Raw genomic sequence first — 20470 nt, 5'->3', positions numbered from 1 at the left:
CACACAAAAAAAACTGCATAGTCCCATTAAGACCGGGAACGCTTCTGTGTCATTTTAGATGTATTTCGCTATTAAAAAAAATAGCAGATCTGCAAGCTCATAGCGCTATGAGCTTGCTATTTTTGGGGAAAAATCGTGAACATTTGTGTTTTAAAGCGAACATTTTAACTCCGATCTGTGCTCCTGGGGGTCCCTGTAACAACCTATTTTGAGATGGGGTCCCGCAGGCAAATACATACGATGTTGGGGGTCCTTGACATGGAAAAGTTGGAGCACCACTGATTTAGCAACATACTGTTAGGATTTAGATGTTTTTTTTTAGATACAGTATGTATTTGGCCGCGGACCTCCATCTCTAATATTTTGTTCCAGCCCCCCCAAGATTTGCACTAATTAAAAATTGCAGATCTACAAGCTCATAGGACATAGCTCATGAGCTTCTATATCTGCTATTTTTGAATATAGCCAAAGAAATCTAGAAATGACACAGATGCGTTCCCGGGATTAATGGGTTAAAAAAAAAGAAAACAGAACTGTCTTCAGAAATAATCTCCTGCACGGTGACATATTTTGTATGGATGTGACACAGAAAGGAGACAGATTTACATACAGCTCTCTGTGGACCAGATGGAACAGCATCACTGATGTATGCGTCCTTCTTCTAGCTAGTCTGGAATGGAATGTCTCATTTAATCCATTAGGACCGGGAACCCATCTGTGTCATTTTTAGCGGTGCCAGCCGCTCTACATTTGACTTTGCCTGTGTGTCCTTCCGTCCGTCCGTCCGTCCGTCCGTCCGTATGTTATGTCCGTCCGCATGTTTGAACACGGCAAAGAAGCAACACATGCGCCACTTCAACACACACACACACACACACACACACACACACACACACACACACACACACACACACACACACACACACAAGCCAATACTGCACACATGCGCACACACGAACACACGCACATACACACACACTCACACACACTTGACGTCCGTATGTCCGTCCGTATGTTATGTCCGTCCGTTTGAGCACGCCATTTAAACAGCTCAGACCACCAATAGGGACGAACTGAAATTAGTTAAGCCCCGCCCCAAAGGCACCGCTTCCTTCACACAGGGTGTGATTTTTTTAGATTTATTTGGGCTATTAAAAAAATAACAGATATACAAGCTCATAGTGCCGCACTATGAGCTTGTATATCTGCTATTTTTTCTTTTAAATCGTGAAAATGTGTGCAAATCTTTGAATATATATATATTTTTAAAGCGAACATTTGTAACTCAAGTCTTTGCTTCTGGGGGATTCTACAAATGTCTTCTAAATCCTAATAGTTTTTTGAAAAAACGTATGTTGCTATAATCAGTGGTTCTCAAACTGTTTCATGTCCAAGGACCCCCATAATGATATGTATTTGGCCGCGGACCCCCCATCTCAAAATACGTTGTTCAAGGGACCCCCCCAGAAGCAAAGATTTGAGTTAAAAATGTAAAAAGATATTCAAAGATTTGCAGAAATTATTTTTCAAAGATGTAGATCTACAAGCTCATCGCTGCCTCGGTGCCGCACTATGAGCTTGTAGATCTGCTATTTTTTAATAGCCACAGTATAAAATAATGGTTTAAGCGGTTACACATATGCGTTCCCGGTCTTAATGGGTTAATGGCTGTGTGTCCATGGAAAGTTATTTTTTTATTTTTATAGTTTTTTAGCTGCCAGCACCTTTCTGTCTTACATTTCTATGGTTTAGAGACCAGGGGTCTTCAATATTTTTCAGGCCAAGGACCCCTTTTCTGAGAGAGAGATGAAGCAGGGACCCCCAATACATGTTGTTTAACATTGTGTTGCAGATAAAATGTTTATCTGCAACACGATTTTAGCTCGTCAACCAGGGCGTTTGAGCGGCTCTTTGGGGGGTGTGTGTGTGTGTGTGTGTGTGTGTGTGTGTGTGTGTGTGTGTGTGTGTGTGTGTGTGCGTGTGCGTGTGTGTGTGTGTGCGTGTGTGTGTCAGTTTTGATCTGTTGATATCTCCATTACCTCAGGCCCTAAGAGTTGAGACAGACAGACAGACGTGTGTTTAGATCACACATCTTTTTTTCCATGATGTATTCCTTTTTATTTATCTTTTCAATGGACAGGGTTTATGGATCAGGAACCAGTGCAATAATAATAATACCGTCGGAATATAAACTGAAGCTATACGCTGATGGGAAATGTATTAAAAAAAAGTGTGTGTTCCCCTCCTGGCAAGCGTAGCGTGATGAACACACCTCTGCTGTGGGCTAGAGAGACATCACAGCTCAGGAAATCATTTATGACAGTGGTTCTACAACCGCAGGGTATCGCAAGTGTCGCAATAATTGGCAACGCGCTGAGATTTGAACTCATTCACTGCCAGATTTATTTCTGGCTGTGTTTGCCCACTGCCAGCAATTTCATTATTCATTATGATCGCATGTCCAATCGTTTGTAAACAGACAGTGTATGTGTGTGCGACGCCCAGACAACAGACATTCCGATCGTCTCGGAGCCCTTCTCATTCAGCCTGGTGTAAACAAGCCATTTCTCGTCAAAATTGCACGGATCACTTGCTTTTTCAGCTCGCCACAGAACATGTACATCCCTTATGATCGCGTGTCCAACTGTTTGTAGACACGCAGGGTAGGTGTGTGAGTGGCCCAGAGAACACATTTTCAATCCGCGACAATCCATTCTCCAGTAGAAGTTTGTAAACGATTTATTGTTGTTTTTTTGTTTTTTTCACGTTGCCACAGACCTCGCTAAATACCTTATGATCGCGCGTTAAACTGTTTGTAGACACACAGGGTAGAGAAGAGAGAAGACCGTTTCAATCGGCGACATTCCATTTTGCAGTAGTCGCGGTTTATGTTAAACAGCGTTCAGCGAGGAGAAAAACAACTCTGAGATAATGGTGGATTAGGGGAAGATTTAGAGCGGCGGCGGATGGGAACGAAAATCTCTGGATACGGATAGTTCCATATTCGGGTGTGCTACAATGAAATGTGTCACTGCGAGGGAGGCCTACAATGAAATGTGTCACTGCGAGGGAGGCCTACAATGAAATGTGTCACTGCGAGGGAGGCCTACAATGAAATGTGTCACTGAGAAAAAAAAAAAAAAAAGACCACTTCGCGTAGAACTACGCGACTGGCACGCTGCGCAATTATTTAGGTTTGCGTAGAACTACACGATTGGCACGCAATGTGTTAAGTACATGTTGATACCAATAGCCTACTTTTTACTTTTACTCAAGTAAATGTTCTTCTTTATTGACCCCCCCGCGGGATCAATAAAGATCTAATCTATCTATCTAGATACTAAAAAATGATTTTCTCGTGGGCTCTAATCCAGATCCACTGTGCATAACTGCTGTGGCTGTGGGCTAGAGAGAGTGGAGACATCACAGCTCAGCCCCTCTGGCTGTACGGAAATCATTTATGACTTTAGTACCGATGTATGATTTATCACCTTGATTTGTTTTTGAAGTCGGAGAGTCGTTTTTAACCCATTAAGACCGGGAACGCATCTGTGTCATTTTTTAGATTTGAGCTAAAAAAGCATTATTTTACACTTTGGGCTATTGAAAAATAGCAGATCTACAAGCTTGTGTGCCGCGCTACGGGCTGGAACAACATATTTTGATGGAGATCGGCGACTAAAAACATAATTTTGGGAGGTCCTTGACGTGAAAAAGTTTGAGAACCACTGACATAACAACATTTTTTCAAACTATGAGCTTGTATATCTGCTATTTTTGAATAGCCAAATGAATCTGAAATGACAGAGATGCATTCCAGGACTTAATGGGTTAATGCTTTAATACTGGCAAGGTGAGTTTATCTGTAGGCTAAAGCACACACACACACACACACACACACACACACACACACACACACACACACACACACACACACACACACACACACACACACACACACACACACACACACACACACACACACACACACACACTCAATACACAAAGCAATTCAAAGTCCCTAACACATTTTTTGTCGAGTTGTAAGGCACTGAAAGCCATAAAAGATATGTTTAAAACGAAATAGAATAGAGAAATATAGATACATAAATAAAAGAGGCATACATAAGCACTAGTTTTAGTTATTTTCAGTATGTATTCAACAGGAGTATCATATTTTGTAAGAAGACTGTCCTTGAATACAAACAATATTCTGCTAGACTATATGTCATTATATTCAGGAGGACTCAAATGCAGAAAACAGCAGGCAAGAGGCAGAATAAAGTTAACTCAGTCTTTACTTAATTATCATTAAACAGAACAAAAGTCAATACCAGAGGTATGTCATCCAAAAACAGCAAACAAGGCAGGCAAGGGCAAGGCAAAGATGAAATCCAACTTCTTAGTCCAGGAGCAAAACAGGTAAAGGGCGGTGGTTCGGGCTGGAACAGAAGACAGGCGTTACGAAGACAAACTGACAAATGATAATGTTGAAGCCCACTGAAATATATACCCTCAAACTAATCACAGAAACACACAGCAGGTGAGTAGCAACCTGTGAGGAGTAGACAATTAGCTAGGGGGAGTGAACACAAGGCCAGGTCTAGAGAGGATTCCTGACACTATAGAGTTTAAAGCCGCTATGTAACTTACTGCCTGCCCCAGATTTGAACCAGTTTTCCTGCACAAGTGCTGAGATTTTTACCATTGAGTCTCTGCCTGCTTGCTCAGGGGATAAATTCAATCTTGACCATCAGGTCAAAATTGAGGAGTAGCTATACTATCTATACTTTGACTCAAGTACTGGTGTTGAGTACTTTGTCCACCACCGGTTAATATACTTTTCTTACATTGGTGAGAATAGCAGATCTACAAGCTCACAACCCAGTTGTCTGCCATGACAATAGTCCCACCAGAGCCCAGCTTACTGTGTCGGAGGGCCCTCACATGGGGACCCACAGGACCCATATTGTGAGCTTGTAGATCGGATATTTTCAAATGGCTGAAATATAGGGCTGAAGAACACACAGTTCCAGTGTGTTTTGTAATAATAATCAAAATCTACAAAGTAGCAAGTAGCGAAAGTTTTCATATAACTGTAGTGGAGTAAAAGTACAATATTTTCTTCTGAGATAGTGGGGCAGGAGTACAAGTATTGAAATGTGTAAATACTGACACATCATTCCAAAAAACATCCATCTGCCCTGACTATGGGATTGTTAGCAAAACACCTCTAACTCAGTTGCTGTTTGCATTGAAAACCACCATTTTCAGTGGGCCACAAAGCCCCAAAATGGCAGATTGCGGTTGGATTTTTTTGGGGTTTTTTTGTACACAATGTCGCTTCCACAGCGTTTCAAATCAGATTAAGGTAATTACGCTGGCAAGGGGATAACAAACGATGTTTAATACCTTGGCAGGAGATGTGTTAAGTACAGTACTTGAGTACATGTACTTTGTTACTTTACAAACTGGGTTTGAAGTATTGTCGTGTCCACCAACTCAAAAGCACCCTTGAGCCCTTTTCCCATGAAATACAGAATAATGATAAGCTCTGTCTTAGAGCGGTACTCACAGAATAATGTAATTGCCCTTTGTAAAACTGACAAAGGAATCAATGTTCTCTTTGATACAGTGGTTTAGAGTGATGGATGATGTCTTAACCCCTTCCTGTAAACCCTACATCAGGGCTCTTCAATGTTTTTCAACCCAACGACCCTATCTGAGAGAGAGATGAAGCTATATATTGTATTTGTGTTAAATATGTATTTTTAGACATTTAACCACTTAAACCCTCAATACTTTGTAAACTTGACCTTTGGCTCTGTACTTCGTCAGCTCTTTTTTCTCTCTACACCAAACCCCTTGCCGAAAATAGCCGATCTACAAGCTCACAACACCTCGCGCTGCGAGGCGTTGTGAGCTTGTAGATCGGCTATTTTCGACTAATGTTCCCCTCAGGAAAGGGATGATAGGGTTGAAGTGGATCATGTAAAAAAAAAAGTCCCTATCACACAAAGATTTGGCGGCCCCCCTTTAGGTACTCTGAGGACCCCCTAGGGGTCACTGACCCCCTGTTGAAGACCCCTGCCCTACGGTATATGCCTGCCCTACGGTATATTCCACCCTGTCAGGTGGAAACCGTGTATGTCCAAAATAGCTACTTTTCAGCCAGTGTACTGTATTTAAATTTCAAAAAACCTGTGTTCCCAATGTAGTTATTATTTAACCACAAGCGCTTGATAATTGTTTAAATATTTATAAAACCCACAAAAAAATGTTATAAATATATATTTGCTACTTTTTGAAGTAATGTATTAGAAAAAAAAGAAAAACACATAAATACTGTAATATGGAGATTACAAGGTTTTGTGTCCGGGGTCCCCCTGGGGTCTGTACTTGGTCCCCACATTTTTCTTACCTAAATTGATGTAATACATCTCTTCGCTGAAAAGAGTCGATCTACAAGCAATGCGTCAGACGGTGTGTACCAGAATGCACCCAAAAAAAGAAACTTTTCAGGCCCAGAACTCAGAGCTGTGTTTGTGCTGAGGTCAGCGCTAACTGTTTACAGTAGGAGGTCGTTATCTATGTGCAGCATCTCCAGTATTAATATAGGAGTAGCATCGTTATGACCAATAATAGTACACTACATTAACATTTCTCTGTGAAAGATTGGATACTTGTTAGCAAAATGTTCTGAAGCTAGAAGGCTACAAACTGCTTTGTCAGCAGTTTGTACTGTAGTAACTCTGTTAACCCATTAAGACCAGGAACGCATCATTTGTCATTTTAAGATTTCTTTGGCTATTCAAAAATAGCAGATCTACAAGCTCATAGCACTACGAGCTTGTAGATCTGCTATTTTCTGGGAAAAGTTTTTGTGAAAATCTGTGAATATAAAATATTTTAATGCAAACATTTTTAACTCTGTTACAACTTCTGGGGGTCCCTGGAACAAACTATTTTGAGATTATCATTTTTGAGAAGTTAGGATTTAGAAGACATTTGTAGAATCCCCAGAAGCAAATATTTGAGTTACAAATTTCGCTTTGTAAAAACATACAGTATATTCAAAGACCCACGATTTTCGATTCTCCACGATTTTTCCCCAAAATAGCATAGCAAAATAGCATAGCATAGTGCGGCACTTGGTGCCGCACTATGAGCTTGTAGATCTGCTATTTTTGAATAGCCCAAAGAAATCTTAAAATGACACACAGATGCGTTCCCGGTCTTAACCCATTAAGACCGGGAACGCATCTGTGTCATTTTAGGCACCAAGTGCCGCGCTATGAGCTTGTAGATCTGCTATTTTTTTTTTATCGTATATATTTTTAGGATTTAGAAAACATTTTAAGAATCGGACTCAGGTCTTAATGGGTTAATGGGTTAACTGATTATTAGTGGAATGACCACATCTCTGACTGATCTACATCTCTGTGCTACCATAGTGCTTGACATAGCAGGTCACTGACCAATCCGAGAGTGTCCATTTGTACGCTCTCAAAGACTCACTCACTCAATAGGGACCATTTGGAACCCTCTCAAGGAACCAAGAGGGGGTCCGTGGACCACACTGGAGTGTTTCCAGTGAGCCGCAACATGCTCAATATCAGCACCCTGACTCTGTTTGACCATGAATGGAACACTACCTTAACTCTAATACTGCCAGAATTACTTCTGGCTACGTGCACCCACTGCCAACCATTTTTTTTATTTAATTACCTTTTCAAGTAGTCACAGAATATTTATCTCCAGTATGATCGATCCCCTGCTCGTTGCTAAACACGTTTCACTGTGCTTCCGCAAAAAAATAATCGTGCCCCCCGTTCGCTTGTTATAGGCCGTTGAAAATAGCATGTCTCGTCAAAAAATGCAGGGAGAAACAAAAGGAAAGCAAGACACAGCCGTTTCCCCAAATACGCTAACCAGGAAGTGGATGGAGGAGTAAATCTTGTGATCACATGATCTCCTAGCTCTGTGTCTGAGCCTGAAATGATGGCTCATAGGTTGCGGAACAGCGCCATCTAGTGGAACCACCCCCCCCCCCCCCCACACCAAAAAAAATCGTCCGTGAGTTGATTAACATCCTTGGAAGAGGCCCAATTTCTTTCCAATATGGCTGCTGTGCATAGAGCCTATATTTCTACCTTACTTGCCCAGAATAGTGAGGCTGGGCAAGTTCATGGGGTCAAAGAGTTATAGGTTACTACTACTGTACTTATACTCTCACCCACCTGGAAGCAACAGCCTGCAGACACTCAGCTCCACAGAGCTGCTGAATCCATTATGTAGTGTTACTGCTAGATGTCATCTGGAGTCTACTCTCCCCCCCCGCCCCCCCTCGCTCTGTCTTTCTAGCTTCCTGCCAGTGTCCTGGTTTGTTCTCTGTAACAAAGTAGATACAAGACAAAGAGACACCGTTTTGACAGCTCGGGGGTTTGGAGGGTTTGTTTACATGTCGTCAGATAATAATGATATGGGTGCCATCAGCTATAAAGAAGTCTCCCATGCAAACAAAACAGTCTGCCAGCTTATTTCCTGTGTCAGATATCTTCATTATCCAGTGTGTGTCTGTGTATAAGCCTTTAACACCGGGAAAGAACCTGTGCCATTTTTTTATTTCTTTGGGCTATTCAAAAATAGCAGATCTACAAGCTCTCGGTGCCACACTGCGAGCTTGTAGATCTGCTATATTTTTACAAAATTCTGCAAATCGTAGAATACATTTATTTTTAAAGCAAACATGTGTAACTCAAATCTTTGCTTCTGGAGATTCTACAAATGTCTTTTAAATCCTGTAATAAAAAATGTTGCTATAATATCAGTGGTTCTCAAACTTTTTCATCTCAAGGACCCCCAAAATTATATGTATTTGGCCGCAGACCCCCATCTCAAAATATGTTGTTCCAGGGACCCCCCAGAAGCAAAGATTTGAGTTACAAATGTTCACTTTAAAAATAATATATATATATATATTCAAATATTTGCACAAATGGTCAAGATTTATTTAAAATGTAGATAAAGTGGTTACACAGATGCGTTCCCGGTTTTAATGGGTTAACTGGAGCGCTCTGTGAGGTCACACACCAGTCAGACTGCCAGGGCAGGCATATCGGCGCGGCATCTGGGAGCATCTCTGGTCGAGTACATCTACTTCGAGTACTTGTACCCAAGAGTATGTACTTTACTTGAGTATTAGGTTTTGTTTATTTGTTTTGGTGCAAGCTTATTGACTTTCACTCCACTACATTTCAAAGACAAATATTGTATTTCTTTCTAGGAGGGGACCCCCGGGATGGGGTATGGGGGTGAGCTTGTCCTGTAGATCGGCTATTTTACCTCTTTTTTTTTTGTATGAATTTTTTATTGTTAACACATTGAGTGTCAGATGTTTTTGGCACTCATGCGTTTGTTACCGTTTACGTCGATCTGTTTAGAGCTGTAGAAGCCAAAATGAGGGCCCGGACGTAAACAAAAGGTGTGTGCGCGATGGCCGAGGGTCCCGACTAACGACTGGAACAATAATATTTCTAACGCGATCCGCCATTGCAGAGTGATGACCCGTCGAAAATGGCTTGTTTTCACCACTGTAAAAAGATATTTTCTCAAGATCCTATCATTGGAGCGGAGGAAAGGGACGTTTTTTGGGCGAACATGGGGTCACATCCGTCCATTCTATTTTAAAGGGTGCTAGGATCATTCCTAAGTTGTGTTAGAGCGCCCCTTGTGAAAAAAAAACCCCGAAGATGCTCGTGTTTGGCACTCAATATGTTAATTAACACATCGGGTGCCAGCATTTTTTCATAACAACTTACCGTGGGTGCCAGCATTCTCCCCATTGACTGCGCTTTGCTGTTTAAAGTTTCCGCGTGCGTTACAAGCAAATCCACGCAAAAAAAAGCATCGATTCATGTTCTGCCATGAGCCTGGCTACAGGCTGGAACCATAACATTCCCCTCGCGGGTTACAACGGGGGGGGGATCGCGCATCGCGCATGACCGTTTTTCCCCACAGGAAACAGATTCGGAGATATAGGCGTTTCAAAGTAGGAAAGCGGATGGGCGAAAAAAAAGTGTTTCCGGTGAGCGATCTGGCACTTCCTTCGCAGGATTACAATGGGTGCTCCCAGAGCTGCTCTAGCCCCGCCCGCGCGGAGAAAAACGAAAAAAACAAAAAGACTGAAATCACGGTTCAGACCGTGTTCGGCACCGAAGCTTCGGAACCGCCACTATGTAAACACACGGTTCAGACCGTGTTTGGCACCCGATGTGTTAATTTAAATTTCAAAAATGGCAAAGCATTGAAATCAAAAAGAAAAATCACATTGCAATGTGTGCTTTTGAATACTTAACCCATTTAGACCTGGAACGCATCTGTGTCACTTTAGGTTTCTTTGGCTATCTGCTATTTTTGAAAAATCGTGATTTTTTTTTTTTTTTCCCAAAAACTGTTAGGATTTACATTTTTTTTAAGAATCGCCAACGGTATTTAAAATGTGGGACTGAGCAACTTTCTCTCTTTGTTGTGGAGTCAAAGCACAGACAGATAGATACTCCTGGTCCGAATTTTACTCGAATAATAGTTGTGAGTTGAGTCATGTTCTACAGCGCTGGGGTTCTTAGCAGCACGTCTATGACTATGGAACACGCAGAGTTGATGAAGTCATCATCTTCATGTGGGGATGAAGGCTCGCGGCCTGCCTCGTCTTATTTGTGGTGAATAATTGAACGAGACGCGGGGGGGAGCGCGTGCTATCAGCGGGCCACATCATCAATCACTGCCTTGCATCTCTGTCTGTCTGTCTGTCTCTCTCTCTCTATGCTGTCGTCGTCCCCCCGGCCACTTATCCCCGGCCTGACGTGTCTCCCCCCCTCCCCCCAGCCCCAGCCCCCGACTAAAGTCATTTTCTGTCTGGCGTCCAAAAGACAAGACAGGCCCAGCATCTGGCTCCCCGGGACGGTTTAACCCTTTCAAACCGGGAACGTCATCAGTGTAACCAACTTTATCCATTATTTTATACTTTGGGCTATTCAAAAATAGCAGATCTATACAAACTCATAGCTATGAGCTTGTATAGATCTGCTATGAGCTTGTATAGATCTGCTATATAGATCTGCTATGAGCTTGTATAGATCTGCTATATAGATCTGCTTTTGTTACAAAATTGGAATCAAGTGCCGTGCTATGAGCATTTGTAGCAAAATATTTTGAGATGGGGGTCCACGGCCAAATACATATCATTTTGGGGGTCCTTGACATGTAAAAGTTTGAGAACCATAACAACATAATTTTTCAGAAAACTGAATCCCCCGGAAGCAAAGATTTGAGTTACAAATGTTCGCTTTAAAATATATATATATTCAAAGATTTGCACAAAAGATCACGATTTTTCAAAAATAGCAGATCTACTAGCTGCCGCGCTACGTAGCTTGTAGATCTGCTATTTTTGAATCGCCAAAGAAATCTAAAGATGACACACATTCTTTCCCCGGTCTAAATGGGTTAAGCGGGGGTGGGGGGTGTGTGGGTTCTGCTCGTGTGTTTAAAAAGTGATTACAATTACAACAAGCGCTCGCCACAAGTCTGGCACAAAGTTCTCCTGACGATCCCCGTCGAAGAGCCCAGAGGAAGTTTTAGAGCCGTTGAAATGCAACGCGGGTTGACGCGCCGATGAGCAATCACTTGTGTTTATACGAGCGTAACGACGTTCGTCTTCCCCACTGTCTGATAATCCGACAGCAACGTATTGAACTGACCTGGTGGGAACTCGCCTCTGTCGGGGTAGAAACCTCATATGTCCGAAACTGTCAGATTCAAAGATAGCAAAAGTAGCAGATCTACAAGCTCGAAACGCGGCACGAAGCCCGCGTTGTCTGACGCTGTTGTATGATCAAGAATGGCGTTCATTTAGAAGAAAGACAAAAAGTTAGAATATGCAGATAAGAGGTTTCCGGCCGACAGCAAAGAACTCTGCGTTCAATGCATTGCGGCCGCATGTAACCTCCGTGTCTCATTCATTGCAGCAAAATTGACTGCAGCTCTTCCGTGCTTTTTGCAGGTCACTTCTTGCTTTATTTTGGTCAGTGAATGTTCTTAGAAATATCTTAGACATGGGGTCTTCAACAGGGGGTCCGGGACCCCTCAGAGTTACTGAAGGGGGGCCACCAAATCTTTGTGTGATGGGAACTTTTTTTCTCCCAACCTTTCAGGGGAGGACATTCGCCTGAAAATAGCAGATCTTGTGAGCTTGTAGATCTGCTATTTGGGCAAAGAGGTACTTTCGCCAAGTACAGAGCCAAAGGTCAAGTTTACTAAGTATTCAGGGTTTAAGTGGTTAAATGTCTGAAAATGCACATTGACATGAATTCAACACATTAACAGAAAACATCATGTTTTCGAAAATATTATTTTTCCCCAACACTGATGATAGTCTATGAAGCTATCTATTAAATCTATGAACCGGTTTACAACACAATCACATACGTACAATATGTTTGTTGGGGGTCCCTGCTTCATCATTCTCTCAGCTAAGGGGTCCTTGGCCTGAAAAACATTGAAGACCCCTGCCTTAGACCCTATGGAACATTGGAACATGCACAATTTGTTTTTAATGCAATGATAGTGCATTTACAGGTGCGGTAGGTGGATTTTATTTATTTATTTATTTTTAAACAGAAAAAAAAAACTCAGGTGGGGATACCTATTTGTATCCAATCAGGAGAGAGGGTTTATACAGGACACACGATAAATAAGTGTAATTGGAAGTCACGACACAAAGATGTGCGCAGACAGAATTGGAAGCTGATAAATGTATTATTTTTCTGTTCATTGAAGAGCTGGAGAGACGGGGCGACCCCTGTTACTGAGCAAACACTCTATAGCAACTATTACTATCACAATAAAGAGTTTTTAACCAAAACACTAACAAAAATAAACCTTTTAAAGGAGTAGTTCACCCCAAAAAAATACTTATTTTCTATCAATTACACACCCCATGAAGTCTTGAATTCATGCATTTATTTTTGTTTTTGTTGCAGACAGTAATTTGATGACCGGGTATATTTCTGGTAGGAGACACAAAGAGACTACTTTGAGTCTCCTAGCGGATACATTAGCATCTTTCCGCCTGTAATCACATTATTGGTTTCTTGGCTTCTTGGAGTGTGCAATCGATAGAAATTAAGTAATTATTTGGGTGAACTACTCCATTAACCACAAAATATCACTCTCTTACACTTTAACCTTTGAATGTGTTCTTGTTTACAGATATAGACGAGTGCAGCATAAACCGCGGTGGGTGTAAGTACGGCTGCATCAACACGCTGGGCAGCTATGAGTGCACCTGCCCCCCTGGATGGAAGCTGCACTGGAACAAGAAGGACTGCATTGGTATGTAGCAACACTGCCCCCCGGTGGTCACAACGCACACTCACACTTCCAGTCTTTGATGACACTATAAGGTTTAAAAGTCATGTTTCCGTTAGAGCAGTGGTGGTTCCTTTGGGGGGGTCTATATAATAACCCTTAACTGGCTCTATTGTGTACGCTCAGAGTTATTGGGAGTTGTATAAACATTGAACCAATGGAACAATAAATAAATATGAAAACCACATTGGATCCATTGGAACACAGGTTTATTTTTTTACATTTAAGGTTTCCACCCGACAGCGGCAATATATAGAACATGAGTATGTAGCACATAGTACATTGCTTCAGGACTGTGTGTGTGTGTGTGTGTGTGTGTGTGTGTGTGTGTGTGTGTGTGTGTGTGTGTGTGTGTGTGTGTGTGTGTGTTTGTATTACTATACTTGCGAGGACCAAGTTTAGTAGAATTTGAAGAAATATACATTGTGAGGACCGTTTTCCTGGTCCTCACAAGACAAATGGTTGTTTTATAGTTAAAAAAAAAAGTTTTTAGAGATCAATTTACAATTAGAAAAACATTCAGGTTAGGATTAGACATTTAGAGGTTTAGGTTTAGGGATTGGAATTAGAGTTAAACATGATTTATACTTAGTTGCGCGCCAGTGTCATGCACCGAAAAACAGCTGATCTACAAGCCCACAACTGCGGCGCGTTGTGGGCTTGTAGATCTGCTGTTTTTCGGCTCAAGGCTTACGGTTAAAAATGTCAATACTTTTTTTTTTTAATTCACAACATGGATGTCCTAAAGTGTTGATGTCCTCTAGTTTGTATAGTAATACAAACGTGATTCGATGATTCAGTGTGTGTTCTCTCGTCCCGCAGAGCTGGTGAAGTGTCTTGCCGGGACCGTGGCTCCCAAAGCCACTCTGACCTGCAGCAAGACGGGCAAGAAGGAGAGCTGCTCCCTGACCTGTGCTTCTAAAGCCCACTATCTGTCAGGTAGGATATAAAGTCTACTATCTGTCAGGTAGGATATAAAGCCTACTATCTGTCAGGTAGGATATAAAGCCCACTATCTGTCAGGTAGGATATAAAGTCTACTATCTGTCAGGTAGGATATAAAGTCTACTATCTGTCAGGTAGGATATAAAGCCTACTATCTGTCAGGTAGGATATAAAGTCTACTATCTGTCAGGTAGGATATAAAGCCTACTGTCTGTCAGGTAGGATATAAAGCCTACTGTCTGTCAGGCAGGATATAAAGCCCACTATCTATCAGGTAGGATATAAAGCCTACTACCTGTCAGGTAGGATATAAAGCCCACTATCTGTCAGGTAGGATATAAAGTCTACTATCTGTCAGGTAGGATATAAAGCCTACTATCTGTCAGGTAGGATATAAAGCCTACTATCTGTCAGGTAGGATATAAAGCCCACTATCTGTCAGGTAGGATATAAAGCCTACTATCTGTCAGGTAGGATATAAAGCCCACTATCTGTCAGGTAGGATATAAAGCCCACTATCTGTCAGGTAGGATATAAAGCCTACTATCTGTCAGGTAGGATATAAAGCCTACTGTCTGTCAGGTAGGATATAAAGCCTACTATCTATCAGGTAGGATATAAAGCCTACTATCTATCAGGTAGGATATAAAGCCTACTATCTGTCAGGTAGGATATAAAGCCTACTATCTGTCAGGTAGGATATATAGCCTACTATCTATCAGGTAGGATATAAAGCCTACTATCTGTCAGGTAGGATATAAAGCCTACTATCTGTCAGGTAGGATATAAAGCCTACTATCTGTCAGGTAGGATACTGCTTCTAAAGCCTACTATCTGTCAGGTAGGATATAAAGCCTACTATCTGTCAGGTAGGATACTGCTTCTAGTGGTGGACAAAGTAACCAAAAGTCAAAGTATACAGTAGATACTCCTGGTCACATTCCTGAATGAAGAATCCAAAACTGAAGAGAATATTTGATGAATTGAATTGATTTGGGGGGGGGGGGGATGGACGTAGATCTACGTTTATGGCACTCAACGGTTGGATTTCAAACAACGTAGATTTACGTCCTTGTCACCCAATGTGTTAAAGGCCATGATGCTTACATTGGCCGTGCCCTTGGCTCTGGACACACCCATGAAAATCTAACACACTCACTCATTTGTTTGGTGCATCTGTGTTGTTGACTAGTCTGCCATGTTTTTAAATCTGTTGCAGATTTTAACCTGAACTGGAATGTTGAGTGTGTGTCCGTAGGTTTTAAGGGATATCTCACTTTCAAACTAATTTTGGGTCATTTTATCGTCTACTCAGGCTTTTGGGAGCACCTCGGACAGTTTTTAAGTTGCTTGATTCAGTATTTAGATATTTGACATTCATTTTATAAGACACACCCCCTTCCTATACAAACCCATTGTAACTTCAATGTTAGATTCATCGGAAACACCCGTCCTTTGTTCTGGTGACTGATATTGTCCTTCTAATACGTGAGGACATAATTACTTTTTTCATTTATTTTTGGGGCGGTGTAGCCGCCCCCTATAAGTGAGTTTTGGACACCGACCAAAACATTTGTGTACCCCCTAACCCTTCCATTGTTAATGCAAATCGATACTTTTTTCATATCAGCCAATCACATTACAGCTAGTGTCATCACCACTAACTGTAATGTGATTGGCTGACTTTGCAAATTCAGGACTGTGATTGGCTAGCGAAACACATGACACATGTGCAGCCCTATGAATAGCAGTATGGACTTTAAAAAAAGTCATTTATCCTTTTTTTAAAGTGAGTCATGTTGTGATGACCACACACCGCCCACTTCACACTGGGTGTGATTTTTTATAATTATTTTGGAAAATGTCTCAGGGGCTTTGAGGTTAGGTTTAGGCATAATTTCTGTGAGGTTAGGGTTAGGCATAGTGTTTGTGAGGTCAGGGGTTAGGGTTAGGTTTAGGCATAGTTTTAGTGAAGTTAAACGTTAGGGTTTAGACGCAATCAAGGTCGAAACACCAATGAAAGAGGGAGTCCCCTTGAGCGAGAGACTGAACCCCACACTGCTTCCAGTGAGCCACTAGGTGGCAGCACACTGCTTCCAATAGAAGTGGGTCCATGCAGAGAAATGAGTTTCCCCTACAGGGATTAATAAAGGTTCAATGATTGATTTATTATTTGATACGGTTCACCACTCACTCATAGCTCTGATACAATGAAACATCTATGGATCAAACAAATAAATACATGTGAAATTCTCTGTGAGACCAAAAGTGAGCTCTTATATAAAATAGGAACACGTTAGGCAAAAATTGCAGATCTACGAGCCCACAGCGTGTGGCAACTCGTAACACAGTGCATTGTGAGCTTGTAGATCTGATATATTCACAGAAGAGATTTGGTGTAGAGGGGGAAAAACAGAAGGGAGCCTATAGGACCCCTTGGGGACCTCGATCAACGAAATATATAGGATTTAAGTGGTGGTATTGTCAACAGTATTGTGTTCACCTAAGTCGTTGTTTGTTGGGTTAATGTGTGTGTGTGTGTGTGTGTGTGTGTGTGTGTGTGTGTGTGTGTGTGTGTGTGTGTGTGTGTGTGTGTGTGTGTGTGTGTGTGTGTGTGTGTGTGTGTGTGTGTGTTCTCCTGTAGAGTCTGATAACAGCTACTCGGTGAGCTGTGGGATCCCCATCCTACGAGGGAAGTCCCCCTCACGCCTCAACACCAGCAGCAGTCACAGCTGCATAGGTCTGCTCAACGCCCTCCACATCAATCATAGCACTTGATTAACACCTTGAATGATCATTCATATGTAACCAATGATGATCAAACTACCGAACGTAGCCGATTGGCTATTAAAAGTTGATTATTAAAAAAAGTTACTTTTACTTTTGTACTTTAAGTGCATTTTGATAACAATAATGTTGTACTTTTACTCAAGTTCATTTTGAATTCCGGACTTTTACTTGTAACAGAGTATTTCTACATTGCAGTATCGTCGTTGATCATAACGTTGTGAGTTCATTGATCATAACGTTGTGAGTTCATTGATCATAACGTTGTGAGTTCATTGATCATAACGTTGTGAGTTCATTGATCATAACGTTGTGAGTTCATTGATCACAACGTTGTGAGTTCATTGATCACAACGTTGTGAGTTCATTGATCGTAACGTTGTGAGTTCATTGATCGTAACGTTCCAGTGTGTTTGTTGTAGAGACTCTGATGGCTCCAGTGAAGCAGACGGCCTCTTTCAAGATCAAAGATGCAAAGTGTCACCTCCATCCCAAGGTCACCGGGAGGACAGAGGACCGGGGCCGGACGCTAGGCCCAGGTAAATACAAAAAAAAAAACTCAATACCCCTGGGGGTCCCCGGACCCCACTTTATGAACCACTGCACCACCAATGCAGCAAATGAGGGGTCCTTGAGTGTAAAAAGCTTAAGAACCACTGGTCCTCTCTACATGTTTAGGAGGAGGGGGGCAGCCCTGCAGCAGCTGCCTGGTGACGTTCGTCAACCTGAAGTGTGACTCCTCCAAGAAAGCCAAGGGGCGTCGTGCTCGCAACCCCAGCAACAAGGAGGTGACCCGCATCACCTTGGAGCTGGAGGCTGAGGTCAAACCTGGAGACACCACAGGTAGGCTACAGTACATCTGAACATTCCATTTCCAGGGCTATTTCACTTTAAAACACTTTTGGGGGTTATTTTGTGCACCCCAGCCAGTTATTAAGTTGCTTGAATTTAGATATATTTATTTTGATCAGACACCTACAGTATATAAACCCATTGTGACTCAATTTGAACCATGTTAGACTCATTGAAAACACCAGTCCCTGTTATAACTTAATTTGTAAGTTATGATAGGTTTATATACACAAATCCACGGAGCGCTGCCCTGTAGGGGGCGCCGCCATTGCTGCGGTGTCAGTCAGCTGCTGCAGCGGTTCTGTCCGTCTGTTAGCAGAGCGGCCATAAACTAGCCCACTGGCACCTGGCGTAGGTGGTTCGTCCCGATTTTCTGTACATCTTTGTAAAGTTAGTGTTAGTAAAAGTTAGTAAAAAGCAGGTAAAAGAGTAACGTGAGCAGTCAGTGACTGCAGCTGACTGACACCGCAGCAACAACTGTCCAGGTAGTTGTAATCTGAGCTGTTTTGAACCCGTGTCCAGGTAGTTGTAATCTGAGCTGTTTTGAACCCGTGTCCAGGTAGTTGTAATCTGAGCTGTTTGGAACCCGTGTCCAGGTAGTTGTAATCTGAGCTGCCTGCGGCAGCGCATGGAGAAGCAGGTGAAGACGTACATCAAAGCTCTGAAGAAGTCCATCAACCAGGAGCGTTTCCTGATCCGCGTGGCCGGCCTGGAGTACGAGGTCGCCCAGAAGCTGCCGCAGGGCTCCTCCTCCAGCCACGAGAACTGTGGGCCCGGCCGCGAGAAGGACAGCGGCCGCTGTGGTAAAAGATCCAAGTGTTGATTTTGTCGGCTAAAACTATGACGAAAAAATGTTCGTCGACTACCTTTTTTTCACTTAAGCTATGATGACTAAAACTAAGACTAAATATACTGAAAGTTTCCTCAACAAATAAAAACTAGACTAAAATGTTAGTGAGGGACTGATAGGTTCTTATCATTTTACACACACCCTAGGGCTTAGAGTACACTCCAAATAAAACACACGGAAGCTTTGAGATCTCTTTTTACTTGCGCAAGGGAACAACCACCATCACTCTATGGAGTCATTCTGGCATCCAAAACCCCTCGCCACCAATTTATTGAAACAGAGAAGCAAGCAGGGAGGCGGGACAGAAAGTACTTAAAAGTATTAGGATACTACGAGTAATAGGTACTAAATGTAATAGATTAGAGCGTATTTGAGACTTCAGTGGGAGCAGAGAGCTGTGCCTCCAAGGGCTGGAGACACTATAAGATAGCCGTGGAATGTCAACATCTGTAACTTACATGGACCTGGTAACAATAATAGACCATCCAATATTGGCTCTTAGCTCTCTCCTCCTCTCAGTACCCAACACAATAGAAATGAACATTTATGCATTAATTATATGAACACATTCAAATATGAACAGAACTTATAATCACACATTATATAAAACTGAGAATCGGACCTTTCAGGGACTAGGAGAGATCCAGTAGAACGAAAAGACAAGTCATTTTATGTTTGGTCGAGCTCGGGTGTCAGAATCAGAATCAAACTTTATCACATTGTCACATCACATTACAAGTAATAATGGCTGAAATTCTTAATTGTGCAGGCCCATTATTGTGCTGGCCCATTAATGCAGTTAAAAGATAGATAGAGAATACAAGTACAGTAAAGTGCATGTAAGAAAAAGTGACTAATGTGCATAATAATTAGTCCTATTAAAACATAAAACATAGATCAGATCAGTCTGTGCATTAAAACATAGTTGAGTTCAGTGCACATTAGCAACAGCTTAGCTCCTATTCAGCAGTCTAATTGCTGCAGGATAAAAACTGTGTTGCGCTGTGAAAATATCAGATCTACAAGCTCATAACGAATCACGCTGCGACGCGTTGTGAGCTTGTGGATCTGCTATTTTCAGCATTCAACCAAGTGTAGAATAAGCCATTGCGACGGCATCAAGGCACCGCCAAAATACATTTTAGTCGACTAAATCAACTGTAGATTTAGTCGACTATAATCTTATGATATTTAGTCGACTATAGCCTCGATCTCCAGGCTTTTATTGTTTAGTTTTGCTAAAAAATGAAAGCCTGGAGCAGCGCGTCGGTGTACCCGATATAGGAAGTGTTTCATTTCCCCAACCAACCAGAGTGCAGTGGGCGTCGCTCGTAATGTTGTGTTGAGGGGGCGGGGGTGACGGACAGAACGGTGAACCAATGGGATCACACGGATTCTCTCGCCGTAGATGTTAAACACGCCCCTTTAGGTCAGAAAACAGGAGCGCTGCTGCAGCCTAAGTCGACTATAATCTTGACAAAAACTAAAACATTTCAGATGACAGATGACTAAAATATGACTAAAACTAAATGGAATTGTATTCAACACTGGTGAGATCCGAGGGGGAAACGGACCAGGAAGTGTTGCGTTCACTCAGGCAGCTAC

At 42.1% G+C, this 20470-nt stretch overlaps 1 protein-coding gene across 4 annotated transcripts in view; it reads left to right on the top strand.

The window, feature by feature from the left end:
- Positions 1–20470, top strand: part of scube3 (signal peptide, CUB domain, EGF-like 3) — a 259149-nt gene that overhangs the window by 223866 nt on the left and 14813 nt on the right. For all 4 annotated transcript variants that reach the window (XM_084069065.1, XM_084069064.1, XM_084069063.1 and 1 more), the window contains 6 exons: positions 13273–13395; positions 14254–14370; positions 17021–17116; positions 17586–17702; positions 17842–18006; positions 18612–18818. In XM_084069065.1, the coding sequence (XP_083925191.1) occupies positions 13273–13395; positions 14254–14370; positions 17021–17116; positions 17586–17702; positions 17842–18006; positions 18612–18818 (825 nt within the window). The remainder of the gene's footprint in view (positions 1–13272; positions 13396–14253; positions 14371–17020; positions 17117–17585; positions 17703–17841; positions 18007–18611; positions 18819–20470) is intronic.

The sequence above is a fragment of the Gymnoscopelus microlampas genome, assembly GCF_963454915.1.
Source record: "Gymnoscopelus microlampas genome assembly, chromosome: 10".
Taxonomy (NCBI): domain Eukaryota; kingdom Metazoa; phylum Chordata; class Actinopteri; order Myctophiformes; family Myctophidae; genus Gymnoscopelus; species Gymnoscopelus microlampas.
This window is presented reverse-complemented; position numbering and strand designations above follow the sequence as displayed.